The 24,090-nt window shown below is 47.9% G+C and overlaps 1 protein-coding gene across 2 annotated transcripts in view; it reads right to left on the reverse strand.

The window, feature by feature from the left end:
- The window catches only part of HNRNPUL1 (heterogeneous nuclear ribonucleoprotein U like 1), a 105,219-nt gene that overhangs the window by 12,895 nt on the left and 68,234 nt on the right, over positions 1-24,090 (reverse strand). For both annotated transcript variants that reach the window (XM_069207536.1, XM_069207535.1), the window contains exons 14-15: positions 21,938-23,061; positions 3,477-3,719 (exon numbers count right to left, since the gene is read on the reverse strand). In XM_069207536.1, coding sequence (XP_069063637.1) covers positions 3,477-3,719; positions 21,938-23,061 — 1,367 coding nt within the window. The remainder of the gene's footprint in view (positions 1-3,476; positions 3,720-21,937; positions 23,062-24,090) is intronic.

Below are 24,090 nucleotides of genomic sequence, written 5' to 3' on the forward strand. Positions count from 1 at the left end.
ACCTAAACACGCCCTTAAATTTAGTATTTAAGGGCTACCCTGAACCCTAGAAAATTAGATTCCTGCAACTACAAGAAGAAGGACTGCCTAGCTGAAAACCCCTGCAGCGGAAGACCAGAAGACGACAACTGCCTTGGCTCCAGAAACTCACCGGCCTGTCTCCTGCCTACCAAAGATCCTGCTCCAGCGACGCCTTCCAAAGGGACCAGCGACCTCGACATCTTCTGAGGACTGCCCCTGCTTCGAAAAGACAAGAAACTCCCGAGGACAGCGGACCTGCTCCAAGAAAAGCTGCAACTTTGTTTCCAGCAGCTTTAAAGAACCCTGCAAGCTCCCCGCAAGAAGCGTGAGACTTGCAACACTGCACCCGGCGACCCCGACTCGGCTGGTGGAGATCCGACACCTCAGGAGGGACCCCAGGACTACTCTGATACTGTGAGTACCAAAACCTGTCCCCCCTGAGCCCCCACAGCGCCGCCTGCAGAGGGAATCCCGAGGCTTCCCCTGACCGCGACTCTTTGAACCTAAAGTCCCAACGCCTGGGAGAGACCCTGCACCCGCAGCCCCCAGGACCTGAAGGACCGGACTTTCACTGGAGAAGTGACCCCCAGGAGTCCCTCTCCCTTGCCCAAGTGGAGGTTTCCCCGAGGAATCCCCCCCTTGCCTGCCTGCAGCGCTGAAGAGATCCCGAGATCTCCCATAGACTAACACTACAAACCCGACGCTTGTGTCTACACTGCACCCGGCCGCCCCCGCGCCGCTGAGGGTGAAATTCCTGTGTGGGCTTGTGTCCCCCCCGGTGCCCTACAAAACCCCTCTGGTCTGCCCTCCGAAGACGCGGGTACTTACCTGCAAGCAGACCGGAACCGGGGCACCCCCTTCTCTCCATTCTAGCCTATGTGTTTTGGGCACCACTTTGAACTCTGCACCTGACCGGCCCTGAGCTGCTGGTGTGGTGACTTTGGGGTTGCTCTGAACCCCCAACGGTGGGCTACCTTGGACCAAGAACTGAACCCTGTAAGTGTCCTACTTACCTGGTAAAACTAACAAAAACTTACCTCCCCCAGGAACTGTGAAAATTGCACTAAGTGTCCACTTTTAAAACAGCTATTTGTGAATAACTTGAAAAGTATACATGCAATTTTGATGATTTGAAGTTCCTAAAGTACTTACCTGCAATACCTTTCGAACAAGATATTACATGTTAAATTTGAACCTGTGGTTCTTAAAATAAACTAAGAAAAGATATTTTTCTATAACAAAACCTATTGGCTGGATTTGTCTCTGAGTGTGTGTACCTCATTTATTGTCTATGTGTATGTACAACAAGTGCTTAACACTACTCCTTGGATAAGCCTACTGCTCGACCACACTACCACAAAATAGAGCATTAGTATTATCTATTTTTACCACTATTTTACCTCTAAGGGGAACCCTTGGACTCTGTGCATGCTATTCCTTACTTTGAAATAGCACATACAGAGCCAACTTCCTACACAGGCTCTTTGAAGATTTGCTTTGCGTGCCTTAGCATTCCTGGGAGCATAGGCAGGCTCTGGTAGGTGCTATGGGTGGAGGAGAGGGTGTTGAAAAGGAAGTCATCCTCGACAGGTTCCGAGTGTAGCGACACGTTATGGAACTCTGCTGCCCTAGCTACCACCTGTGAATACGCTGTGCTGTCCTCTGGTGGTGAGGGCTTGGTAGGATACGCCTCCGGACTGTTGTCTGACACTGGGGCGTCGTATAGGTCCCAAGCGTCCTGGTTATCTTGGCTCATGGTGGTGTGAGCCGGTGAGTGTGACGGAGTCTGTGCCGGTGATATGTAAGTTACAGGTGGAGGAGAGGGTGGCGGAGTTACCTTCTTCACCACTTTTGTTTGTGGTGCTTGTTGCTGTATTTGGAACTCAAGTCTCCTTTTTCTCCTAACAGGGGGAAGGGTGCTGATCTTCCCTGTTCCACTCTGTATAAAGATCCGCTTTTGAGTGTGGTCTACTTCAGTGGACTGTAACTCTTCCTCGAATCTATGTTTGCGCAATTGAGAGGACAGTGATTGCTCCTCTGAATATGAGCTGGTTGTTGGCTCGGTTGCCGGTCGTTTCGGCACCAAAACTATGTCCTTACTCGTTTTCGGCTCCGAGGCGACTTTTCTCTTTTTTGGAGTCGAAACTTCTCGGCGTCGATCCTCCTCGGTGCCGCTGTCTCTGCGTCGAGCAGCTTCGGCTCCGATGTCTCGGCGTCGATCTTTGTCGGCAGCACTTTCTCGGTCCCGAGATTGCTGTGTGCCTGTGTCTCGACCCGAGTCGGACGATCTCGGCACTAGTTCGCCCTTTTTCGGTGCCGATGGGCGGTCACCGACTTTATGGGTTGAGCCATGGCCTGTTGGCAGTGGCGTCCCCTGGGCCTTGTCTGTTTTCTTGTGTGCTGGCTTCGACGTCTTACTCACTGTTTCGTGGACGTCGAATTCCTCCGAGTCCGACTCATGGATAGAGAAGGCTCCCTCTTCTTCTCCTTGTTCCTCGAACTCTCGGTGTCCTGTCGGCGTGGACGCCATCTGTAATCTTCTGGCTCGCCGGTCACGGAGCGTTTTTCGGGATCGAAACGCGCGACAGGCCTCACAAGTTTCTTCCTTGTGCTCGGGCGACAGGCACAGGTTACAGACCAAATGTTGGTCTGTATATGGGTATTTGTTGTGGCATTTAGGGCAGAATCGGAACGGGGTCCGTTCCATGAGCCTCGATGTTACACGCGGTCAGGCCGACCAGGCCCCGACGGGGGATCGAAATTACCCCGAAGGGCTACCGGAGCTCTTCACGATTCGATGTCGATTCTATCTAATCCGATCCCGAACGCAACAATACCGACGTAATTTTCCGAATTTCTAACTATCTTTCCGTTCCGAACCCGGACCGAAAAGGAACACGTCCGAACCCGATGGCGGAAAGAAAACAATCGAAGATGGAGTCGACGCCCATGCGCAATGGAAGCAAAGGAGGAGGAGTCCCTCGGTCTCGTGACTCGAAAGACTTCTTCGAAGAAAAACAACTTGTAACACTCCGACCCAACACCAGATGGCGGGCTATGCACAACATGTGTATCTGCAGCTACACATGCCATCGTACATAAGATTATTGTCAGTGTTAATGTAAGAAATCTGGAAACTAAATCACTTCTGCCTTATCAATGCCTCATGCACAGCCACAAGTTCACTGCAGAATGTCTGCAACACAGCTCAGAACTGGATACAAAACCAAAACATTTCATATATACACCCCTACCTAAAACATTATCAAGCATGCACTACAACTAGGCAGATTTTTAGAAGATATGAAAAGTAAACATGGAGAATAAAAAAGATATACACGTACAGGTCTTTCAGGAATATTCATTAAAAAGCCATTAAAACAACTTAATTACAAGAGAGTGACAAGCTCCAGTTTATAACAATTAAACATTAGGTTCTATTCAATTTCAACTACCTGTTGATACTGCTGGTTATAGCCCGATGGGCTGTAGTTCTGTGCTGCTGCAGTTGCAGATGGTGGCGGAGGAACTCCTGCAGGAGCTTGAGGTGGTGCACTGGCAGAAATTGGAGGAGGAGGGCCAGAAGGGGGTGGCTGGGAGTAACCTTGGCTATAACCACCACCACCAGTTCCTCCACTGTAGCTACTGCTTCCACTCTGGTTGTATCCCGACTGGCTATAGCCTTGACTGTAACTTGCCTGTTAAAAATAATAACATTTATAACACACCAATTCATTCTTGCACTTCAGCACCATCCCAAACCACAAAAAGAATGCATCTTCAAAAAAAAAGTTCGCCTTCAGGGTTTGCTAAACAGAGCAATTCTCTAATGGGTGTCTGCTCCGAATCCAGATAATGAGCAATTGTGAAATTTGTTCTCCGGCATTAAGCTTATACACTCTATGGTCTAACGGGGAGCAAAAGTCTAGAAGGAACTGATTTAGTTAACCATTACAATATTTCTGCAAGGAATGTTGCATTTGTAGCTAGTCCTCAAGCCATTTAAACTCCTGTCCTTGATCTGGCAATGGGTAATACAGACTAATCAACTAAAAGCACTTAATTTAGGACAAGACCAGTAGGTACATTATTTAGACAAGAAAATATTTTAAGTATGGACTTTGGTCGCATTTAGATACAATTTCAGATATCTCACTGGGTAAAGACTGTCACAGACAATATATATAAAAATAATAATAAAAATAAAAAAAACAACGGCCAGCGCTATCTTTTGGTTCAAATGAATACAAAATGTTTTGCACTTCTTGTAAAACTAGAATTCGTTTTCAATATACAATTGGAATATTGTTCACGGAAGGGGAATGGTGTTAAATACAGTTTTAAGAGGGGGATGGGGGTACAGGGAAGGAGGCACAGCAACCTATGAGCGTTTCCAAGCAACCATTCATACGAAACAATTGACACAGAATGACTGAGGGTTGGTCACACCTTGAAGGTATAGCTCTGAAATACTAGGCACTGGCAACATTTAAAATTATTCCAGCATATTTGACGTGATTTCATATTCTTTGAAAGTACACCATGTTGCATGTCTACTTGCTACTCGTACTAACATTTCACTCCTAGCGATCAGGTCTACCAGAAAGCAAGCAGCTGTTAATTGTGCCACATTTTTCATGCTAAAAAAATAGGGCTAAATGATAGATCTGCATTTCATGCAATTTCCCAAAAATTTTGCACACTTCCTATGTTTGTTACCCCCACAGAATTATATAGATAGGATGAAAACGTCACTGGCCTTTCTTGAATGAACTACATTGTGTGTGCCTGGAATGAAGACTGGGCCCTGTTCGATTTCATTTAGCGCCTCAATTCCTTGGGGGATGTCAAATGAGCCCAAGGACAGGGAGTGGTTCAGTACTTTTCCCTTTCCCTGCTCAGGAGATTGCACTCTGAATGTTTTAGTGTTTAACAGCGGGCATACAAATGCAGGGGGGTGCATTACACTAAACCCAGGAAATGCTTGTAGTGCAGTTTTAAAATGGTCTTTGTAAAGCATTGCTTTCTTCTCTGGAGCAGTTCTGGAGAGATACAAGGTTACCTTTCCCACAGCAGAGGCAGTTCATCTTAAATCGAGAAATAAACCTAATTGGTTTGAGTTGTTGAGACTTCAGTTGTCTATTTACCCCCCACTCGAAACAAAACAATTTTCAACAGCCAGTCTTAAGTTCCTTTAGAAATAACATGGCACTGCAGTCCAAAATTTCCACTTTTTTGCACATCCCGCCATCTAGTGTTGGGCTCGGAGTGTTACAAGTTGTTTTTCTTCGAAGAAGTCTTTCGAGTCACGAGATTGAGGGACTCCTCCCCTTTCGGCTCCATTGCGCATGGGCGTCGGCTCCTGTTTTCCCCGCAGAGGGTGAGGCAGGAGTTGTGTATTATAGTAATAGTGCCCACGCAATGGAGTAAACATGTCTGTACATAATGTAGTTTAAAGTGATATATTTACGAATTTACAAATGTTCAAGATCAACTTCGAAACGGCTACAGGCTCCCGGGGAGGCGGGCGGGCGCATGTGAATCTACAGCGACTCATGCCACGAACAGATGTACACTGGGTAAGTGACATTTTCCGTTCGATGGCATGTGTAGCTGCAGATACACATGCTTTGCAAAGACTAGTAAGCAGTTATCTCCCCAAAAGCGGTGGTTCAGCCTGTAGGAGTCAAAGTTGTTTGAAACAAAGTTCGTAGTACTGCTTGTCTTACTGTGGCTTGTTGTGCTGTTAACACATCCACACAGTAGTGCTTGGTAAACGTATGAGGCGTAGACCATGTGGCTGCCTTACATATTTCAGTCATTGGAATGTTTCCTAGAAAGGCCATGGTAGAACCTTTCTTTCTTGTTGAGTGTGCCCTCGGTGTAATAGGCAGTTCTCTTTTTGCTTTGAGATAACAGGTTTGAATGCATTTAACTATCCATCTAGCAATGCCTTGTTTTGAAATTGGATTTCCTGTATGAGGTTTTTGGAAAGCAACAAACAATTGTTTTGTTTTCCGAATTTGTTTTGTTCTGTCAATGTAGTACATTAACGCTCTTGATGTCTAATGTATATAGTGCTCTCTCAGCTACAGAATCTGGCTGTGGGAAGAACACTGGTAGTTCTACTGTTTGATTCAAGTGGAACGGTGATATGACTTTTGGTAAAAATTTTGGATTTGTCCGTAGAACTACTTTATGCTTGTGTATTTGAATAAATGGTTCTTGTATGGTAAATGCTTGGATTTCACTGACTCTTCTTAGAGATGTGATGGCAATTAGAAATGCAACTTTCCATGTTAAATATTGCATTTCACATGAGTGCATGGGTTCAAAGGGTGGCCCCATGAGTCGCGGTAAGACAATGTTGAGGTTCCATGAAGGAACTGGTGGTGTTCTTGGTGGTATAATTCTTTTTAGACCTTCCATAAAGGCTTTTATGACTGGTATCCTCAACAGTGAAGTTGAGTGGGTAATTTGCAGGTAAGCTGAAATTGCGGTAAGATGTATCTTAATGGATGAAAAAGCTAGTTTTGACTTTTGCAAATGTAGTAAGTAGCTTACGATATCTTTAGCAGATGCGTGTAAGGGTTTAATTTGATTATTATGACAATAATAAACAAACCTTTTCCACTTATTTGCATAGCAATGTCTAGTGGTTGGTTTTCTAGCTTGTTTTATGACTTCCATACATGCCTGTGTAAGGTCTAAGTGTCCGAATTCTAAGACTTCAGGAGCCAGATTGCTAGATTCAGCGATGCTGGATTGGGGTGTCTGATCTGTTGATTGTGTTGAGTTAACAGATCTGGTCTGTTTGGTAGTTTGATATGAGGCACTACTGAGAGGTCTAGTAGTGTTGTGTACCAAGGTTGTCTTGCCCAAGTTGGTGCTATGAGTATGAGTTTGAGTTTGTTTTGACTCAACTTGTTTACTAGATATGGAAGGAGTGGGAGAGAGGGAAAAGCGTATGCAAATATCCCTGACCAACTCATCCATAACGCATTGCCCAGAGATTGATCTTGTGGGTACCTGGATGCAAAGTTTTGGCATTTTGCATTTTCTTTTGTTGCAAACAGGTCTATTTGTGGTGTTCCCCAATTTTGGAAGTAAGTGTGTAGTACTTGGGAATTAATCTCCCATTCGTGGATCTGTTGGTGATCCAGAGAGAGATTGTCTGCTAATAGATTCTGAATCCCTGGAATGAACTGTGCTATTAGGCGAATGTGGTTGTGTATCGCCCAATGCCATATTTTCTGTGTCAGGAGACACAACTGTGTTGAGTGTGTTCCTCCCTGTTTGTTTAGGTAATACATTGTTGTCATGTTGTCTGTTTTGACAAGGATGTGTTTGTGGCTTATTATTGGTTGAAATGCTTTTAATGCTAGAAATACTGCCAATAGTTCTAAGTGATTTATGTGAAATTGTTTTTGCCGAGAGTCCCATTGCCCCTGAATGCTGTGTTGATTGAGGTATGCTCCCCACCCTATCATGGAGGCATCTGTAGTTATTACGTATTGAGGCACTGGGTCTGGAAAAGGCCGCCCTTGATTTAAATTTATATTGTTCCACCATTGAAGCGAGGTGTATTTTTGGCGGTCTATCAACACTAGATCTAGAAGTTGACCCTGTGCCTGTGACCATTGCGATGCTAGGCACTGTTGTAAGGGCCGCATGTGCAATCTTGCGTTTGGGACAATGGCTATGCATGAGGAAATGATGCCTAGTAGTTTCATTACTATTTTGACTTGTATCCTTTGGTTTGGATATATGACCTGTATTACATTGTGAAATGCTTGTACTCTTTGTGGACTTGGCGTGGCAATTGCTCTTGTTGTGTCGATTGTTGCCCCTAAGTATTGCTGTTTTTGACACGGCTGAAGGTGTGACTGTGTAGTTGATTGAGAAACCTAGTTTGTGTAGGGTTTCTATGACGTACTTTGTGTGTTGTGAACACCGTTTTAGTGTGTTGGTTTTGATTAACCAATCGTCTAGGTATGGAAACACATGTATTTGCTGCCTTCTGATATGCGCAGCTACTACTGCCCGGCATTTTGTAAAGACTCTTGGCGCAGTAGTTATTCCGAATGGCAACACTTTGAATTGGTAGTGTACCCTTTGGAATACAAATCTTAAGTACTTTCTGTGTGAAGGATGTATTGGTATATGGAAATATGCATCCTTGAGGTCTAGTGTCGTCATGTAGTCTTGTTGTTTGAGCAGTGGGATATAGAAGATCTATATGCTGTTTTGACATAGTGTGTGTTTTCGGTGGGACGTTTGGAGGGAATTTGAGAAATTCTATGCAATAACCATGCTGGATAATTGCCAGTACCCAAGTGTCTGTTATCTCCTCCCAATGTTTGTAAAATTTGCTTAGTCTCCCCCCCACAGGTGTTGTGTTGGGGATGTGTGACTTGGAAGTCACTGTTTGTTTTGAGGAGTTTTGGGGCTTTGGAACTTCCCTCTATTCTTTTGGAATTGTCCCCCTGTAAGGAAATGCCTCCTTGGCATGGTTGCCCCCTGACTTTTTGCCTTTGCTGATGCTATGTTTACAATTGAAAGTGTGCTGAGGCCTGCTAACCAGGCCCCAGCACCAGTGTTCTTTCCCTAACCTGTACTTTTGTATCCACAATTGGCAGACCCTGGCATCCAGATAAGTCCCTTGTAACTGGTACTTCTAGTACCAAGGGCCCTGATGCCAAGGAAGGTCTCTAAGGGCTGCAGCATGTCTTATGCCACCCTGGAGACCTCTCACTCAGCACAGACACACTGCTTACCAGCTTGTGTGTGCTAGTGAGGACAAAACGAGTAAGTCGACATGGCACTCCCCTCAGGGTGCCATGCCAGCCTCTCACTGCCTATGCAGTATAGGTAAGACACCCCTCTAGCCGGCCTTACAGCCCTAAGGCAGGGTGCACTATACCATAGGTGAGGGTACCAGTGCATGAGCATGGTACCCCTACAGTGTCTAAACAAAACCTTAGACATTGTAAGTGCAGGGTAGCCATAAGAGTATATGGTCTGGGAGTCTGTCAAACACGAACTCCACAGCACCATAATGGCTACACTGAAAACTGGGAAGTTTGGTATCAAACTTCTCAGCACAATAAATGCACACTGATGCCAGTGTACATTTTATTGTAAAATACACCACAGAGGGCACCTTAGAGGTGCCCCCTGAAACTTAACCGACTATCTGTGTAGGCTGACTAGTTTTAGCAGCCTGCCACAAACCGAGACATGTTGCTGGCCCCATGGGGAGAGTGCCTTTGTCACTCTGAGGCCAGTAACAAAGCCTGCACTGGGTGGAGATGCTAACACCTCTCCCAGGCAGGAATTGTCACACCTGGCGGTGAGCCTCAAAGGCTCACCTCCTTTGTGCCAACCCAGCAGGACACTCCAGCTAGTGGAGTTGCCCGCCCCCTCCGGCCAGGCCCCACTTTTGGCGGCAAGGCCGGAGAAAATAATGAGAAAAACAAGGAGGAGTCACTGGCCAGTCAGGACAGCCCCTAAGGTGTCCTGAGCTGAGGTGACTCTAACTTTTAGAAATCCTCCATCTTGCAGATGGAGGATTCCCCCAATAGGGTTAGGATTGTGACCCCCTCCCCTTGGGAGGAGGCACAAAGAGGGTGTACCCACCCTCAGGGCTAGTAGCCATTGGCTACTAACCCCCCAGACCTAAACACGCCCTTAAATTTAGTATTTAAGGGCTACCCTGAACCCTAGAAAATTAGATTCCTGCAACAAGAAGAAGGACTGCCCAGCTGAAAACCCCTGCAGCGGAAGACCAGAAGACGACAACTGCCTTGGCTCCAGAAACTCACCGGCCTGTCTCCTGCCTTCCAAAGATCCTGCTCCAGCGACGCCTTCCGAAGGGACCAGCGACCTCGACATCCTCTGAGGACTGCCCCTGCTTCGAAAAGACAAGAAACTCCCGAGGACAGCGGACCTGCTCCAAGAAAAACTGCAACTTTGTTTCCAGCAGCTTTAAAGAACCCTGCAAGCTCCCCGCAAGAAGCGTGAGACTTGCAACACTGCACCCGGCGACCCCGACTCGGCTGGTGGAGACCCGACACCTCAGGAGGGACCCCAGGACTACTCTGATACTGTGAGTACCAAAACCTGTCCCCCCCGAGCCCCCACAGCGCCGCCTGCAGAGGGAATCCCGAGGCTTCCCCTGACCGCGACTCTTTGAACCTAAAGTCCCGACGCCTGGGAGAGACCCTGCACCCGCAGCCCCCAGGACCTGAAGGACCGGACTTTCACTGGAGAAGTGACCCCCAGGAGTCCCTCTCCCTTGCCCAAGTGGAGGTTTCCCCGAGGAACCCCCCCCTTGCCTGCCTGCAGCGCTGAAGAGATCCCGAGATCTCTCATAGACTAACATTGCGAACCCGACGCTTGTTTCTACACTGCACCCGGCCGCCCCCGCGCCGCTGAGGGTGAAATTTCTGTGTGGACTTGTGTCCCCCCCGGTGCCCTACAAAACCCCCCTGGTCTGCCCTCCGAAGACGCGGGTACTTACCTGCAAGCAGACCGGAACCGGGGCACCCCCTTCTCTCCATTCTAGCCTATGTGTTTTGGGCACCACTTTGAACTCTGCACCTGACCGGCCCTGAGCTGCTGGTGTGGTGACTTTGGGGTTGCTCTGAACCCCCAACGGTGGGCTACCTTGGACCAAGAACTGAACCCTGTAAGTGTCTTACTTACCTGGTAAAACTAACAAATACTTACCTCCCCTAGGAACTGTGAAAATCGCACTAAGTGTCCACTTTTAAAACAGCTATTTGTGAATAACTTGAAAAGTATACATGCAATTTTGATGATTTGAAGTTCCTAAAGTACTTACCTGCAATACCTTTCGAATGAGATATTACATGTGGAATTTGAACCTGTGGTTCTTAAAATAAACTAAGAAAAGATATTTTTCTATATAAAAACCTATTGGCTGGATTTGTCTCTGAGTGTGTGTACCTCATTTATTGTCTATGTGTATGTACAACAAATGCTTAACACTACTCCTTGGATAAGCCTACTGCTCGACCACACTACCACAAAATAGAGCATTAGTATTATCTATTTTTACCACTATTTTACCTCTAAGGGGAACCCTTGGACTCTGTGCATGCTATTCCTTACTTTGAAATAGCACATACAGAGCCAACTTCCTACATTGGTGGATCAGCGGTGGGGTACAAGACTTTGCATTTGCTGGACTACTCAGCCAATACCTGATCACACGACAAATTCCAAAATTGTCATTAGAAATTGATTTTTGCAATTTGAAAAGTTTTCTAAATTCTTAAAAGACCTGCTAGGGCCTTGTGTTAGATCCTGTTTAGCATTTCTTTTAGAGTTTAAAAGTTTGTAAAAGTTTGAATTAGATTCTAGAACCAGTTGTAGATTCTTAAAAAGTATTCCAACTTTTAGAAGCAAAATGTCTAGCACAGATGTGAATGTGGTGGAACTCGACACCACACCTTACCTCCATCTACAGATGAGAGAGCTAAGGTCACTCTGTAAACTAAAGAAAATAGCAATGGGCCCCAAACCTACCAAAGTACAGCTCCAGGAGCTTTTGGCAGAGTTTGAAAAGGCCAACCCCTCTGAGGATGGCAACTCAGAGGATGAAGATAGTGACTTGGAGGGAAATTCCCCCCCTCCAGTCCTACTTAGGGAGAGCAGGGCTTCTCAAGCCCTGACTCCACAAATAATAGTCAGAGATGCTGGTTCCCTCACAGGAGGGACCAACAACTCTGAAATCACTGAGGATAACTCCAGTGAAGAGGACATCCAGTTAGCCAGGATGGCCAAAAGATTGGCTTTGGAAAGACAGATCCTAGCCATAGAGAGGGAAAGACAAGAGATGGGCCTAGGACCCATCAATGGTGGCAGCAACATAAATAGGGTCAGAGATTCTCCTGACATGTTGAAAATCCCCAAAGGGATTGTAACTAAATATGAAGATGGTGATGACATCACCAAATGGTTCACAGCTTTTGAGAGGGCTTGTGTAACCAGAAAAGTGAACAGATCTCACTGGGGTGCTCTCCTTTGGGAAATGTTCACAGGAAAGTGTAGGGATAGACTCCTCACACTCTCTGGACAAGATGCAGAATCTTATGACCTCATGAAGGGTACCCTGATTGAGGGCTTTGGATTCTCCACTGAGGAGTACAGGATTAGGTTCAGGGGGGCTCAAAAATCCTCGAGCCAGACCTGGGTTGACTTTGTTGACTACTCAGTGAAAACACTAGATGGTTGGATTCAAGGCAGTGGTGTAAGTAATTATGATGGGCTGTACAATTTATTTGTGAAAGAACACCTGTTAAGTAATTGTTTCAATGATAAACTGCATCAGCATCTGGTAGACCTAGGACCAATTTCTCCCCAAGAATTGGGAAAGAAGGCGGACCATTGGGTCAAGACAAGGGTGTCCAAGACTTCAACAGGGGGTGACCAAAAGAAGGGGGTCACAAAGACTCCCCAGCAGAAGGGTGATGAGACAACCAAAACTAAAAATAGTAAAGAGTCTTCTACAGGCCCCCAAAAACCTGCACAGGAGGGTGGGCCCAGAGCCTCTTCACAAAACAATGGGTACAAGGGTAAAAACTTTGATCCCAAAAAGGCCTGGTGTCATAGCTGTAAACAGCATGGACACCAAACTGGAGACAAGGCCTGTCCCAAGAAAGGTTCCACTCCAAACTCCCATCCAGGTAACACTGGTATGGCTAGTCTCCAAGTGGGATCAACAGTGTGCCCAGAGCAAATCAGGATTCACACTGAAGCTACTCTAGTTTCTGAGGGTGGGGTGGATTTAGCCACACTAGCTGTCTGGCCGCCTAACATGCAAAAATACAGACAGCAACTCTTAATTAATGGGACTAGAATAGAGGGCCTGAGGGATACAGGTGCCAGTGTCACCATGGTGACAGAGAAACTGGTTTCCCCTGGCCAATACCGGACTGGAAAAACTTACACCGTCACCAACGCTGACAATCAGAGAAAAGTACATCCCATGGCAATGGTTACTTTAGAATGGGGAGGGGTCAATGGCCTGAAACAGGTGGTGGTCTCCTCAAATATCCCAGTGGACTGTCTGCTTGGAAATGACCTGGAGTCCTCAGCATGGGCTGAGGTAGAGCTAAAAACCCATGCAGCCATGCTGGGTATCCCTGAACTGGTGTGTGTGAAAACAAGAGCACAATGCAAGGCACAGGGTGAAAAAGTAGAGCTGGAGTCTGGAAAAATGGCCCAGCCTACCAAGAGAACAGGAAAGTCAGTTGGGAAACCAACTGCAACACAGCAAAAGAAAGGGAACCTCTCTTCTCAGGAAGAAGTTCTGCCCTCTGTGGGAACTGAGCCTTTGGAACTTGAACCTTATCAGGTTGAGCTCTTAGGCCCAGGGGGACCCTCAAGGGAAGAGCTGTGTAAGGGACAAGAAACCTGTCCCTCTCTTGAAGGCCTTAGGCAGCAAGCTGCTGAAGAGTCCAAAGGCAAGAAAAATGGAACACATAGGGTCTATTGGGAAGATGGGCTCCTGTACACTGAGGCCAGAGACCCCAAACCTGGTGCCACTAGGAGAGTGGTAGTGCCTCAGCTGTTCAGAGAGTTCATCCTAACATTGGCCCATGACATTCCCCTTGCTGGACATTTGGGACAAACCAAGACGTGGGAGAGGTTAGTCAACCACTTCTACTGGCCCAATATGTCCAACATGGTTAAGGAGTTTTGCCTCTCCTGCCCCACCTGTCAAGCCAGTGGTAAGACAGGTGGGCATCCAAAGGCCCCCCTCATTCCACTTCCAGTGGTGGGGGTGCCCTTTGAAAGAGTGGGTGTGGACATAGTTGGTCCACTGGAACCTCCCACAGCCTCAGGAAATATGTATATCCTGGTAGTAGTGGATCATGCTACCAGGTATCCTGAAGCTATTCCCCTTAGGTCGACTACCGCCCCTGCAGTAGCCAAGGCCCTCATTGGTATCTTTACCAGAGTGGGTTTCCCTAAGGAGGTGGTGTCTGACAGAGGTACCAACTTCATGTCAGCATACCTAAAGCACATGTGGAATGAGTGTGGAGTGACTTATAAATTCACTACACCATACCATCCACAAACTAATGGCTTGGTTGAGAGATTCAACAAGACATTAAAGGGCATGATCATGGGGCTCCCAGAAAAACTCAAAAGGAGATGGGATGTCCTCCTGCCATGTCTGCTTTTCGCTTACAGGGAGGTACCCCAGAAGGGAGTAGGGTTCTCACCCTTTGAACTTCTGTTTGGTCATCCTGTAAGGGGACCACTTGCCCTTGTTAAAGAAGGCTGGGAGAGACCTCTCCATGAGCCTAAACAGGACATAGTGGACTATGTACTTGGCCTTCGCTCTAGAATGGCAGAGTACATGGAAAAGGCAACCAAAAACCTTGAGGCCAGCCAACAGCTCCAGAAGTTTTGGTATGACCAAAAGGCTGCACTGGTTGAGTTCCAACCAGGGCAGAAAGTCTGGGTTCTGGAGCCTGTGGCTCCCAGGGCACTCCAGGACAAATGGAGTGGCCCTTACCCAGTACTAGAGAGGAAGAGTCAGGTCACCTACTTGGTGGACCTGGGCACAAGCAGGAGCCCCAAAAGGGTGATCCATGTAAACCGCCTTAAGCTCTTCCACGACAGGGCTGATGTCAATCTGTTGATGGTAACAGATGAGGATCAGGAGGCAGAGAGTGAACCTCTCCCTGATCTTCTGTCATCAGACCCAAAAGATGGTACAGTAGATGGAGTGATCTACTCAGACACCCTCTCTGGCCAACAGCAAGCTGATTGTAGGAGAGTCCTACAACAGTTTCCTGAACTCTTCTCCTTAACCCCTGGTCAGACACACCTGTGTACCCATGATGTGGACACAGGAGACAGCATGCCTGTCAAGAACAAAATCTTTAGACAGTCTGACCATGTTAAGGCAAGCATCAAGGTGGAAGTCCACAAGATGCTGGAATTGGGAGTCATTGAGCGCTCTGACAGCCCCTGGGCTAGCCCAGTGGTCTTAGTCCCCAAACCTCACACCACAGATGGAAAGAAAGAGATGAGGTTTTGTGTGGACTACAGAGGGCTCAATTCTGTCACCAAGACAGATGCTCATCCAATTCCAAGAGCTGATGAGCTCATTGATAAATTAGGTGCTGCCAAATTTCTAAGTACCTTTGACTTGACAGCAGGGTACTGGCAAATAAAAATGGCACCTGGAGCAAAAGAAAAGACAGCATTCTCCACACCTGATGGGCATTATCAGTTTACTGTTATGCCCTTTGGTTTAAAGAATGCCCCTGCCACCTTCCAAAGGTTGGTGAATCAAGTCCTTGCTGGCTTGGAGTCCTTTAGCACAGCTTATCTTGATGATATTGCTGTCTTTAGCTCCACCTGGCAGGATCACCTGGTCCACCTGAAGAAGGTTTTGAAGGCTCTGCAATCTGCAGGCCTCTCTATCAAGGCATCCAAATGCCAGATAGGGCAGGGAACTGTGGTTTACTTGGGCCACCTTGTAGGTGGAGGCCAAGTTCAGCCACTCCAACCCAAGATCCAGACCATTCTGGACTGGGTAGCTCCAAAAACCCAGACTCAAGTCAGGGCATTCCTTGGCTTGACTGGGTACTACAGGAGGTTTGTGAAGGGATATGGATCCATTGTGACAGCCCTCACTGAGCTCACCTCCAAGAAAATGCCCAAGAAAGTGAACTGGACTGTGGACTGCCAACAGGCCTTTGACACCCTGAAACAAGCAATGTGCTCAGCACCAGTTCTCAAAGCTCCAGATTATTCTAAGCAGTTCATTGTGCAGACTGATGCCTCTGAACATGGGATAGGGGCAGTTTTGTCCCAAACAAATGATGATGGCCTTGACCAGCCTGTTGCTTTCATTAGCAGGAGGTTACTCCCCAGGGAGCAGCGTTGGAGTGCCATTGAGAGGGAGGCCTTTGCTGTGGTTTGGTCCCTGAAGAAGCTGAGACCATACCTCTTTGGGACTCACTTCCTAGTTCAAACCGACCACAGACCTCTCAAATGGCTGATGCAAATGAAAGGTGAAAATCCTAAACTGTTGAGGTGGTCCATCTCCCTACAGGGAATGGACTTTATAGTGGAACACAGACCTGGGACTGCCCATGCCAATGCAGATGGCCTTTCCAGGTTCTTCCACTTAGAAAATGAAGACTCTCTTGGGAAAGGTTAGTCTCATCCTCTTTCGTTTGGGGGGGGGTTGTGTAAGGAAATGCCTCCTTGGCATGGTTGCCCCCTGACTTTTTGCCTTTGCTGATGCTATGTTTACAATTGAAAGTGTGCTGAGGCCTGCTAACCAGGCCCCAGCACCAGTGTTCTTTCCCTAACCTGTACTTTTGTATCCACAATTGGCAGACCCTGGCATCCAGATAAGTCCCTTGTAACTGGTACTTCTAGTACCAAGGGCCCTGATGCCAAGGAAGGTCTCTAAGGGCTGCAGCATGTCTTATGCCACCCTGGAGACCTCTCACTCAGCACAGACACACTGCTTACCAGCTTGTGTGTGCTAGTGAGGACAAAACGAGTAAGTCGACATGGCACTCCCCTCAGGGTGCCATGCCAGCCTCTCACTGCCTATGCAGTATAGGTAAGACACCCCTCTAGCCGGCCTTACAGCCCTAAGGCAGGGTGCACTATACCATAGGTGAGGGTACCAGTGCATGAGCATGGTACCCCTACAGTGTCTAAACAAAACCTTAGACATTGTAAGTGCAGGGTAGCCATAAGAGTATATGGTCTGGGAGTCTGTCAAACACGAACTCCACAGCACCATAATGGCTACACTGAAAACTGGGAAGTTTGGTATCAAACTTCTCAGCACAATAAATGCACACTGATGCCAGTGTACATTTTATTGTAAAATACACCACAGAGGGCACCTTAGAGGTGCCCCCTGAAACTTAACCGACTATCTGTGTAGGCTGACTAGTTTTAGCAGCCTGCCACAAACCGAGACATGTTGCTGGCCCCATGGGGAGAGTGCCTTTGTCACTCTGAGGCCAGTAACAAAGCCTGCACTGGGTGGAGATGCTAACACCTCTCCCAGGCAGGAATTGTCACACCTGGCGGTGAGCCTCAAAGGCTCACCTCCTTTGTGCCAACCCAGCAGGACACTCCAGCTAGTGGAGTTGCCCGCCCCCTCCGGCCAGGCCCCACTTTTGGCGGCAAGGCCGGAGAAAATAATGAGAAAAACAAGGAGGAGTCACTGGCCAGTCAGGACAGCCCCTAAGGTGTCCTGAGCTGAGGTGACTCTAACTTTTAGAAATCCTCCATCTTGCAGATGGAGGATTCCCCCAATAGGGTTAGGATTGTGACCCCCTCCCCTTGGGAGGAGGCACAAAGAGGGTGTACCCACCCTCAGGGCTAGTAGCCATTGGCTACTAACCCCCCAGACCTAAACACGCCCTTAAATTTAGTATTTAAGGGCTACCCTGAACCCTAGAAAATTAGATTCCTGCAACAAGAAGAAGGACTGCCCAGCTGAAAACCCCTGCAGCGGAAGACCAGAAGACGACAACTGCCTTGGCTCCAGAAACTCACCGGCCTGTCTCCTGCCTTCCAAAGATCCTGCTCCAGCGACGCCTTCCGAAGGGACCAGCGACCTCGACATCCTCTGAGGACTGCCCCTGCTTCGAAAAGACAAGAAACTCCCGAGGACAGCGGACCTGCTCCAAGAAAAACTGCAACTTTGTTTCCAGCAGCTTTAAAGAACCCTGCAAGCTCCCCGCAAGAAGCGTGAGACTTGCAACACTGCACCCGGCGACCCCGACTCGGCTGGTGGAGACCCGACACCTCAGGAGGGACCCCAGGACTACTCTGATACTGTGAGTACCAAAACCTGTCCCCCCCGAGCCCCCACAGCGCCGCCTGCAGAGGGAATCCCGAGGCTTCCCCTGACCGCGACTCTTTGAACCTAAAGTCCCGACGCCTGGGAGAGACCCTGCACCCGCAGCCCCCAGGACCTGAAGGACCGGACTTTCACTGGAGAAGTGACCCCCAGGAGTCCCTCTCCCTTGCCCAAGTGGAGGTTTCCCCGAGGAACCCCCCCCTTGCCTGCCTGCAGCGCTGAAGAGATCCCGAGATCTCTCATAGACTAACATTGCGAACCCGACGCTTGTTTCTACACTGCACCCGGCCGCCCCCGCGCCGCTGAGGGTGAAATTTCTGTGTGGACTTGTGTCCCCCCCGGTGCCCTACAAAACCCCCCTGGTCTGCCCTCCGAAGACGCGGGTACTTACCTGCAAGCAGACCGGAACCGGGGCACCCCCTTCTCTCCATTCTAGCCTATGTGTTTTGGGCACCACTTTGAACTCTGCACCTGACCGGCCCTGAGCTGCTGGTGTGGTGACTTTGGGGTTGCTCTGAACCCCCAACGGTGGGCTACCTTGGACCAAGAACTGAACCCTGTAAGTGTCTTACTTACCTGGTAAAACTAACAAATACTTACCTCCCCTAGGAACTGTGAAAATCGCACTAAGTGTCCACTTTTAAAACAGCTATTTGTGAATAACTTGAAAAGTATACATGCAATTTTGATGATTTGAAGTTCCTAAAGTACTTACCTGCAATACCTTTCGAATGAGATATTACATGTGGAATTTGAACCTGTGGTTCTTAAAATAAACTAAGAAAAGATATTTTTCTATATAAAAACCTATTGGCTGGATTTGTCTCTGAGTGTGTGTACCTCATTTATTGTCTATGTGTATGTACAACAAATGCTTAACACTACTCCTTGGATAAGCCTACTGCTCGACCACACTACCACAAAATAGAGCATTAGTATTATCTATTTTTACCACTATTTTACCTCTAAGGGGAACCCTTGGACTCTGTGCATGCTATTCCTTACTTTGAAATAGCACATACAGAGCCAACTTCCTACACCCCCTCTATATTGCCCCCGAAAACTTCCCTGCCGATATTGGCTTTGATAAGTGGGCCTTGCTTGTGAGGTTGTGGCTTCTGTAGGTTGACCTCGAAACCCTCCCCTAAATTGTGTCTTGCGAAATGTGCCTCTGCTCTGTGGGGAGTAGAGTGCGCCCATGGCTTTAGCCGTATCAGTGTATTTTTTGAGTTTCTCAATAGTGTCCACCACCGGCCCAAACAACTGCTGTTCATTAAAGGACATATTCAGCACGGCTTGTTGTATTTCCGGCTTGAATCCTGACGTACGCAACCATGCGTGTCTCCTTATTGTTATTGCAGTATTTACTGTCCTTGCAGCCGTATCTGCTGCATCCATTGCTGACTGTATCTGATTATTGGAGATACTTTGTCCTTCCACCACTTGTTGTGCCCTTTTCTGGAACTCTTTGGGTAAATGTTCTATGAAATGCTGCATTTCGTCCCAATGTGCTCTATCGTATCTTGCCAGAAGTGCTTGTGAGTTGGCAATGCGCCATTGGTTTGCTGCTTGTGCTGCAACCCTTTTCCCCGCAGTGCCGAATTTGCGACTCTCCTTGTCTGGAGGTGGTGCGTCTCCTGAGATAGGAGAGTTTGCTCTCTTGCGAGCTGCCCTGACAACCACAGAGTCTGGTGTTAATTGCTGCGTAATATAAACAGGGTCTGTTGGCGGTGGCTTGTACTTCTTCTCCACCCTTAGAGTTATGGCCCTGCCTTATAGGATCCTGAAATATTTGTTTGGAGTGTTTTAGCATTCCAGGGAGCATAGGTAAGCTTTGGTATCAGCTATGAGTGGAGGATAGTGTATTAAACAAAAAGTCATCCTCAATTGGTTCTGAATGCAAGGTGACGTTATGAAAAGCCGCTGCCCTTGAGACCACCTGCGTGTAGGATGTACTGTCTACAGGTGGCGACGGCCTCGCAGGGTAACAGTCTGGGCTGTTATCTGATACCGGAGCATCATAAAGGTCCCATGCGTCGGGATCATCTTGACTCATTGCAGTATGAGTCGGGGATTGCATCAGTGGTGGAGTGGCTACCGGTGATGTGTGCATTGATGGTGGTGGAGATGGTGGCGGAGTTGTTTGTCTTGCCACCTTTGCCTGTGGCTGCTTGTCCTTTTCTTGAAAGGCAAGTCTTCTTTTCATTTTAATTGGGGGGAAGAGTGCTTATCTTCCCTGTGTCCTTTTGAATGTGGAGCCTCCTTTGAGTGTAGTCTGGCTCCATTGATTCAAGTTCTTCTCCGAACTTATGTCCTTGCATTTGGGAGGACAATCCCTGTTCCTCTGTGTAGGAACCTGTTTTCGGTTCCGAGGCTGGATGTTTCGGAATCGAAACCTTTTCGGTCGCCTTTTTGGGCTCCGAGGAAACCTTTATTTTCAGCGTTGTGGTGTCTCGGTGCCGACCCGTTTCGGTGCCACTGTCTCAGTGCCAAATCTGCTCGGAGCCGCTGTCTCGGGCCCGAGATTGCTGTGTGCCGGTATCTCGACCGGAGTCGGATGACTTCGACACTAGCGTGCCCTTTTTCGGTGCCGATGATCGGTCACCTATTTTTTGGGTTAAGCCATGGCCTGTTGGCGGTGGCGTCCCCTGGGCTTTTGTGGTCTTCTCGTGAGTTTTATGTTTCGACGTCTTACTCACGGTTTTCGGCATTTCTTCGGGATCAAGCTCTTCGGAGTCCGATTCCTGAATGGAGAAGGTTTCTTCTTCCTCCTCGAAACACCCTTGTCCTGTCAGCGCCTATGCCATCTGCAGTCTTCTCGCTCTTCTGTCTCTTAATGTCTTCCTCGACCGAAACGCTCGACAGGCTTCACAAGTATCTTCCTTGTGCTCTGGAGACAGACAAGTTACAGACCAGATGCTGATCTGAATACGGATACTTGTTGTGACATTTTGGGCAGAAGCGGAATGGGGTCCGTTCCATCAGCCTTGAAGAGACACGTGACCGGGCCGACCAGGCCCCGACGGGGGAAAATCGAAAAAAAAACCAAAGGGCCACCGGAGCTCTTCAAAAGTCGGTGTCGATCTGTTGTAACTAACCCGATACCGAAAGCAAACAATACCGATGTTTTTTCCGAGATTCTAACTAACTTTCCGACCCGAAACACGGAGCGAAAAGGAACACGTCCGAACCCGATGGCGGAAAAAAAACAATCTAAGATGGAGTCGACGACCATGCGCAATGGAGCCGAAAGGGGAGGAGTCCCTCGATCTCGTGACTCGAAAGACTTCTTTGAAGAAAAACAACTTGTAACACTCCGAGCCCAACACTAGATGGCGGGATGTGCAAAGCATGTGTATCTGCAGCTACACATGGCATCGAACAAATATATATATATATAAAATCTACCTATAGGCATGTCCTATGTAATGAAAAACTGCACTTTTAAGGCCGCAAAGAGCAAATACAATTGCAGCATGTATCAGTTGCAGTTGGGCCTATTGTAAAACCAAAACCTTTTCTCGGGTAGGAGAGTGACAGCTGATTAATTTAATGAAGCCTAACGATGAATATATGGTCGTACAAGTAAGTTTTTTTTCATGCACAGGTTCATCATTCATGAACATTAGAGTAGAAAGGTCACCAATCCATCACCCGCCATCAAACTTACCACTTGTGGCACCCAGATTTATGTATTTGGGGAAGGAGAAAAACAGCAAAGCAGATAGCAGTAAAAGGAAAAAGCCAGATACTCTGGAATGAGGGTGAGCGAGGGATGGTGCGAGCGAATGATATCCGTGCTGATAGGCTAAGCTGAAGTTCTAGTTCTGAAGTTCAGGAAGGAGGGACTAAGTATTCAACAGCATGAGGTCCTCTGTACATGAAAACCAAATACATCATTTTATATTGGGAAGTGTGCTGCTGAAAAATGTTTATACTAGTTTAGCATGTTTGCATTCACTGCTTATTTGTCAGCAGCATGTACACTACTCAATCCAAACAAAAAAAAGCTACAGGTGCATTACTTACTTGTCCTTGGTTATAGCTGGACGTAGCACCAGGAGTGGAAGTGTTCGATGTGCTACTACTTTTGTATCCACTCTGACCACGGACTGGACTGTAACTCTGTGAAGGTGGTCCACGCCCAGGACTGTAGCTCTGGTGAGACTGGCTATTCCGGTCGTAACTTCCTCCTCGGCTGCCAGAGTCATATCCCCCGTCCCGGTTGCCAGAGTCATAGCCGCCACCCCGACTGCCAGAGTCATAGCCGCCACCCCGACTGCCAGAGTCATAGCCGCCACCCCGACTGCCAGAGTCATAGCCGCCACCCCGACTGGCAGAGTCATAGCCGCCACCCCGACTGGCAGAGTCATAGCCGCCACCCCGACTGGCAGAGTCATAGCCGCCACCCCGACTGGCAGAGTCATAGCCGCCACCCCGACTGGCAGAATCAAATCCTCTAGTGCCAGAATCATACCCACTACCTCTGGAGCTAGAACTGTAGCCGCCGTCCCGGCTGCTTGAGTCATAGCCGCCGTCTCGGCTGCCAGTCTCGTAGCCGCCGCCCCGGCTGCCAGAGTCGTAGCCGCCGCCCCGGCTGCCAGTCTCGTAGCCGCCGCCCCGGCTGCCAGAGTCGTAGCCGCCGCCCCGGCTGCCAGAGTCGTAACTGCCACTCCGGCTCCCAGAGTCATAGCCGCCACCTCGTCCGCCAGAGTCATAGCCGCCACCCCGGCTGCCAGAGTCATAGCCGCCACCCCGGCTGCCAGAGTCATAGCCACCACCCCGGCTGCCAGAGTCATAGCCACCACCCCGGCTGCCAGAGTCATAGCCACCACCCCGGCTGCCAGAGTCATAGCCACCACCTCGGCTGCCAGAGTCATAGCCACCACCTCGGCTGCCAGAGCCGAAACCACCGCCACGGCTGCCAGATTCAAAGCCGCCGCCGCCGCGGCCGCCAGATTCAAAGCCAGCCCGGCCGCCAGATTCAAAGCCACCACGGCCGCCAGATTCAAAGCCACCACGGCCACCAGTTTCAAAGCCACCACGGCCACCAGTTTCAAAGCCACCACGGCCACCAGAGTCATCACGACTGTCATTTCCCCATCGACTTGGCTGGGTATTGAAGTTGCCTGGGCCTCCACCACGGCTGAAGCCTAAAAGAAATTAAGAAGAAAGACTAATTAAGGCACAAGTCAGAAAATAGAAAAAGCAAGCAACAGCAAAAGACTCATCCAATGTACAGACTAAGAAAAATAGTAGAAGCAATTATTAAGGAGCAGATATTACACTGATCAAACTTAGAATAATGAAAGAAAACATTGTTCAATTAATTTTCTAGCAAAATCCGTAAAATTTTTCTGATTATTACAGCTGACCTCCAAAACAAAACATGCATCAGACAATGGCAAAGAACAGGAAATAAGAAACATTTGATCACTGAACTTTTTGTATTTTCTCCGTGCACCAGTCTCGCTTCTGCCCACTCCTTGGAACAAATTATTTTAATGGGGGGGATTAATCCAAACTAGAGACCATTTAAAATTACTTTTCTCACCTGGAGTTATAAACCGTTTACTAATACTGTAAGTTAGGGGAACCGTGTCATTCTAGTTTGTTATCCGTCATGGAATGTGTAGTGAATACACATGTTTGAGAAATGTAGACAGATACATGTGAGTAGTTGGTTAATCCATTGTATTTTTAATTTATAAACCTCATCCATGTGCACTGAAAATTTATGAAGCCTAGAGAAAGGTGTTCGTGTTCTGAAGAAGGTGGCTATGATACCAATCCACCAAAACACTGATATTTCCTTAATGAACGGTTCACTGCCTCTCATCCACTATGTTGGAAACACTTGCATTCGGGGATTCTTGTAGCAGAATATGAAGTCTTATGTAGCGGGTCAGCACAGACATTTGTGAAGATTTTTAAGCTAATCAACTGGATTCGTATAAACGTAAAACTATATACTAGGTTGTAAAAAAAATGTTATGGTGCTCATAAAAGGTTTGTGAGCCTGTCAGGAACCATTCTTTCTTCCTAAATCTGTTTTTCATATTATGGGTAATGGTTCCTAATCTGTGCTTCGCGGCTCCCCAGTGTGCCGTCAAACTAGCCTGGGGCGCCGCACACAGTTTGGGAACCACTGGGCTATTCTCGTCTTCAAGGCATGTGTATTA

Source organism: Pleurodeles waltl, chromosome 9, assembly GCF_031143425.1.
Source record: "Pleurodeles waltl isolate 20211129_DDA chromosome 9, aPleWal1.hap1.20221129, whole genome shotgun sequence".
NCBI lineage: Eukaryota > Metazoa > Chordata > Amphibia > Caudata > Salamandridae > Pleurodeles > Pleurodeles waltl.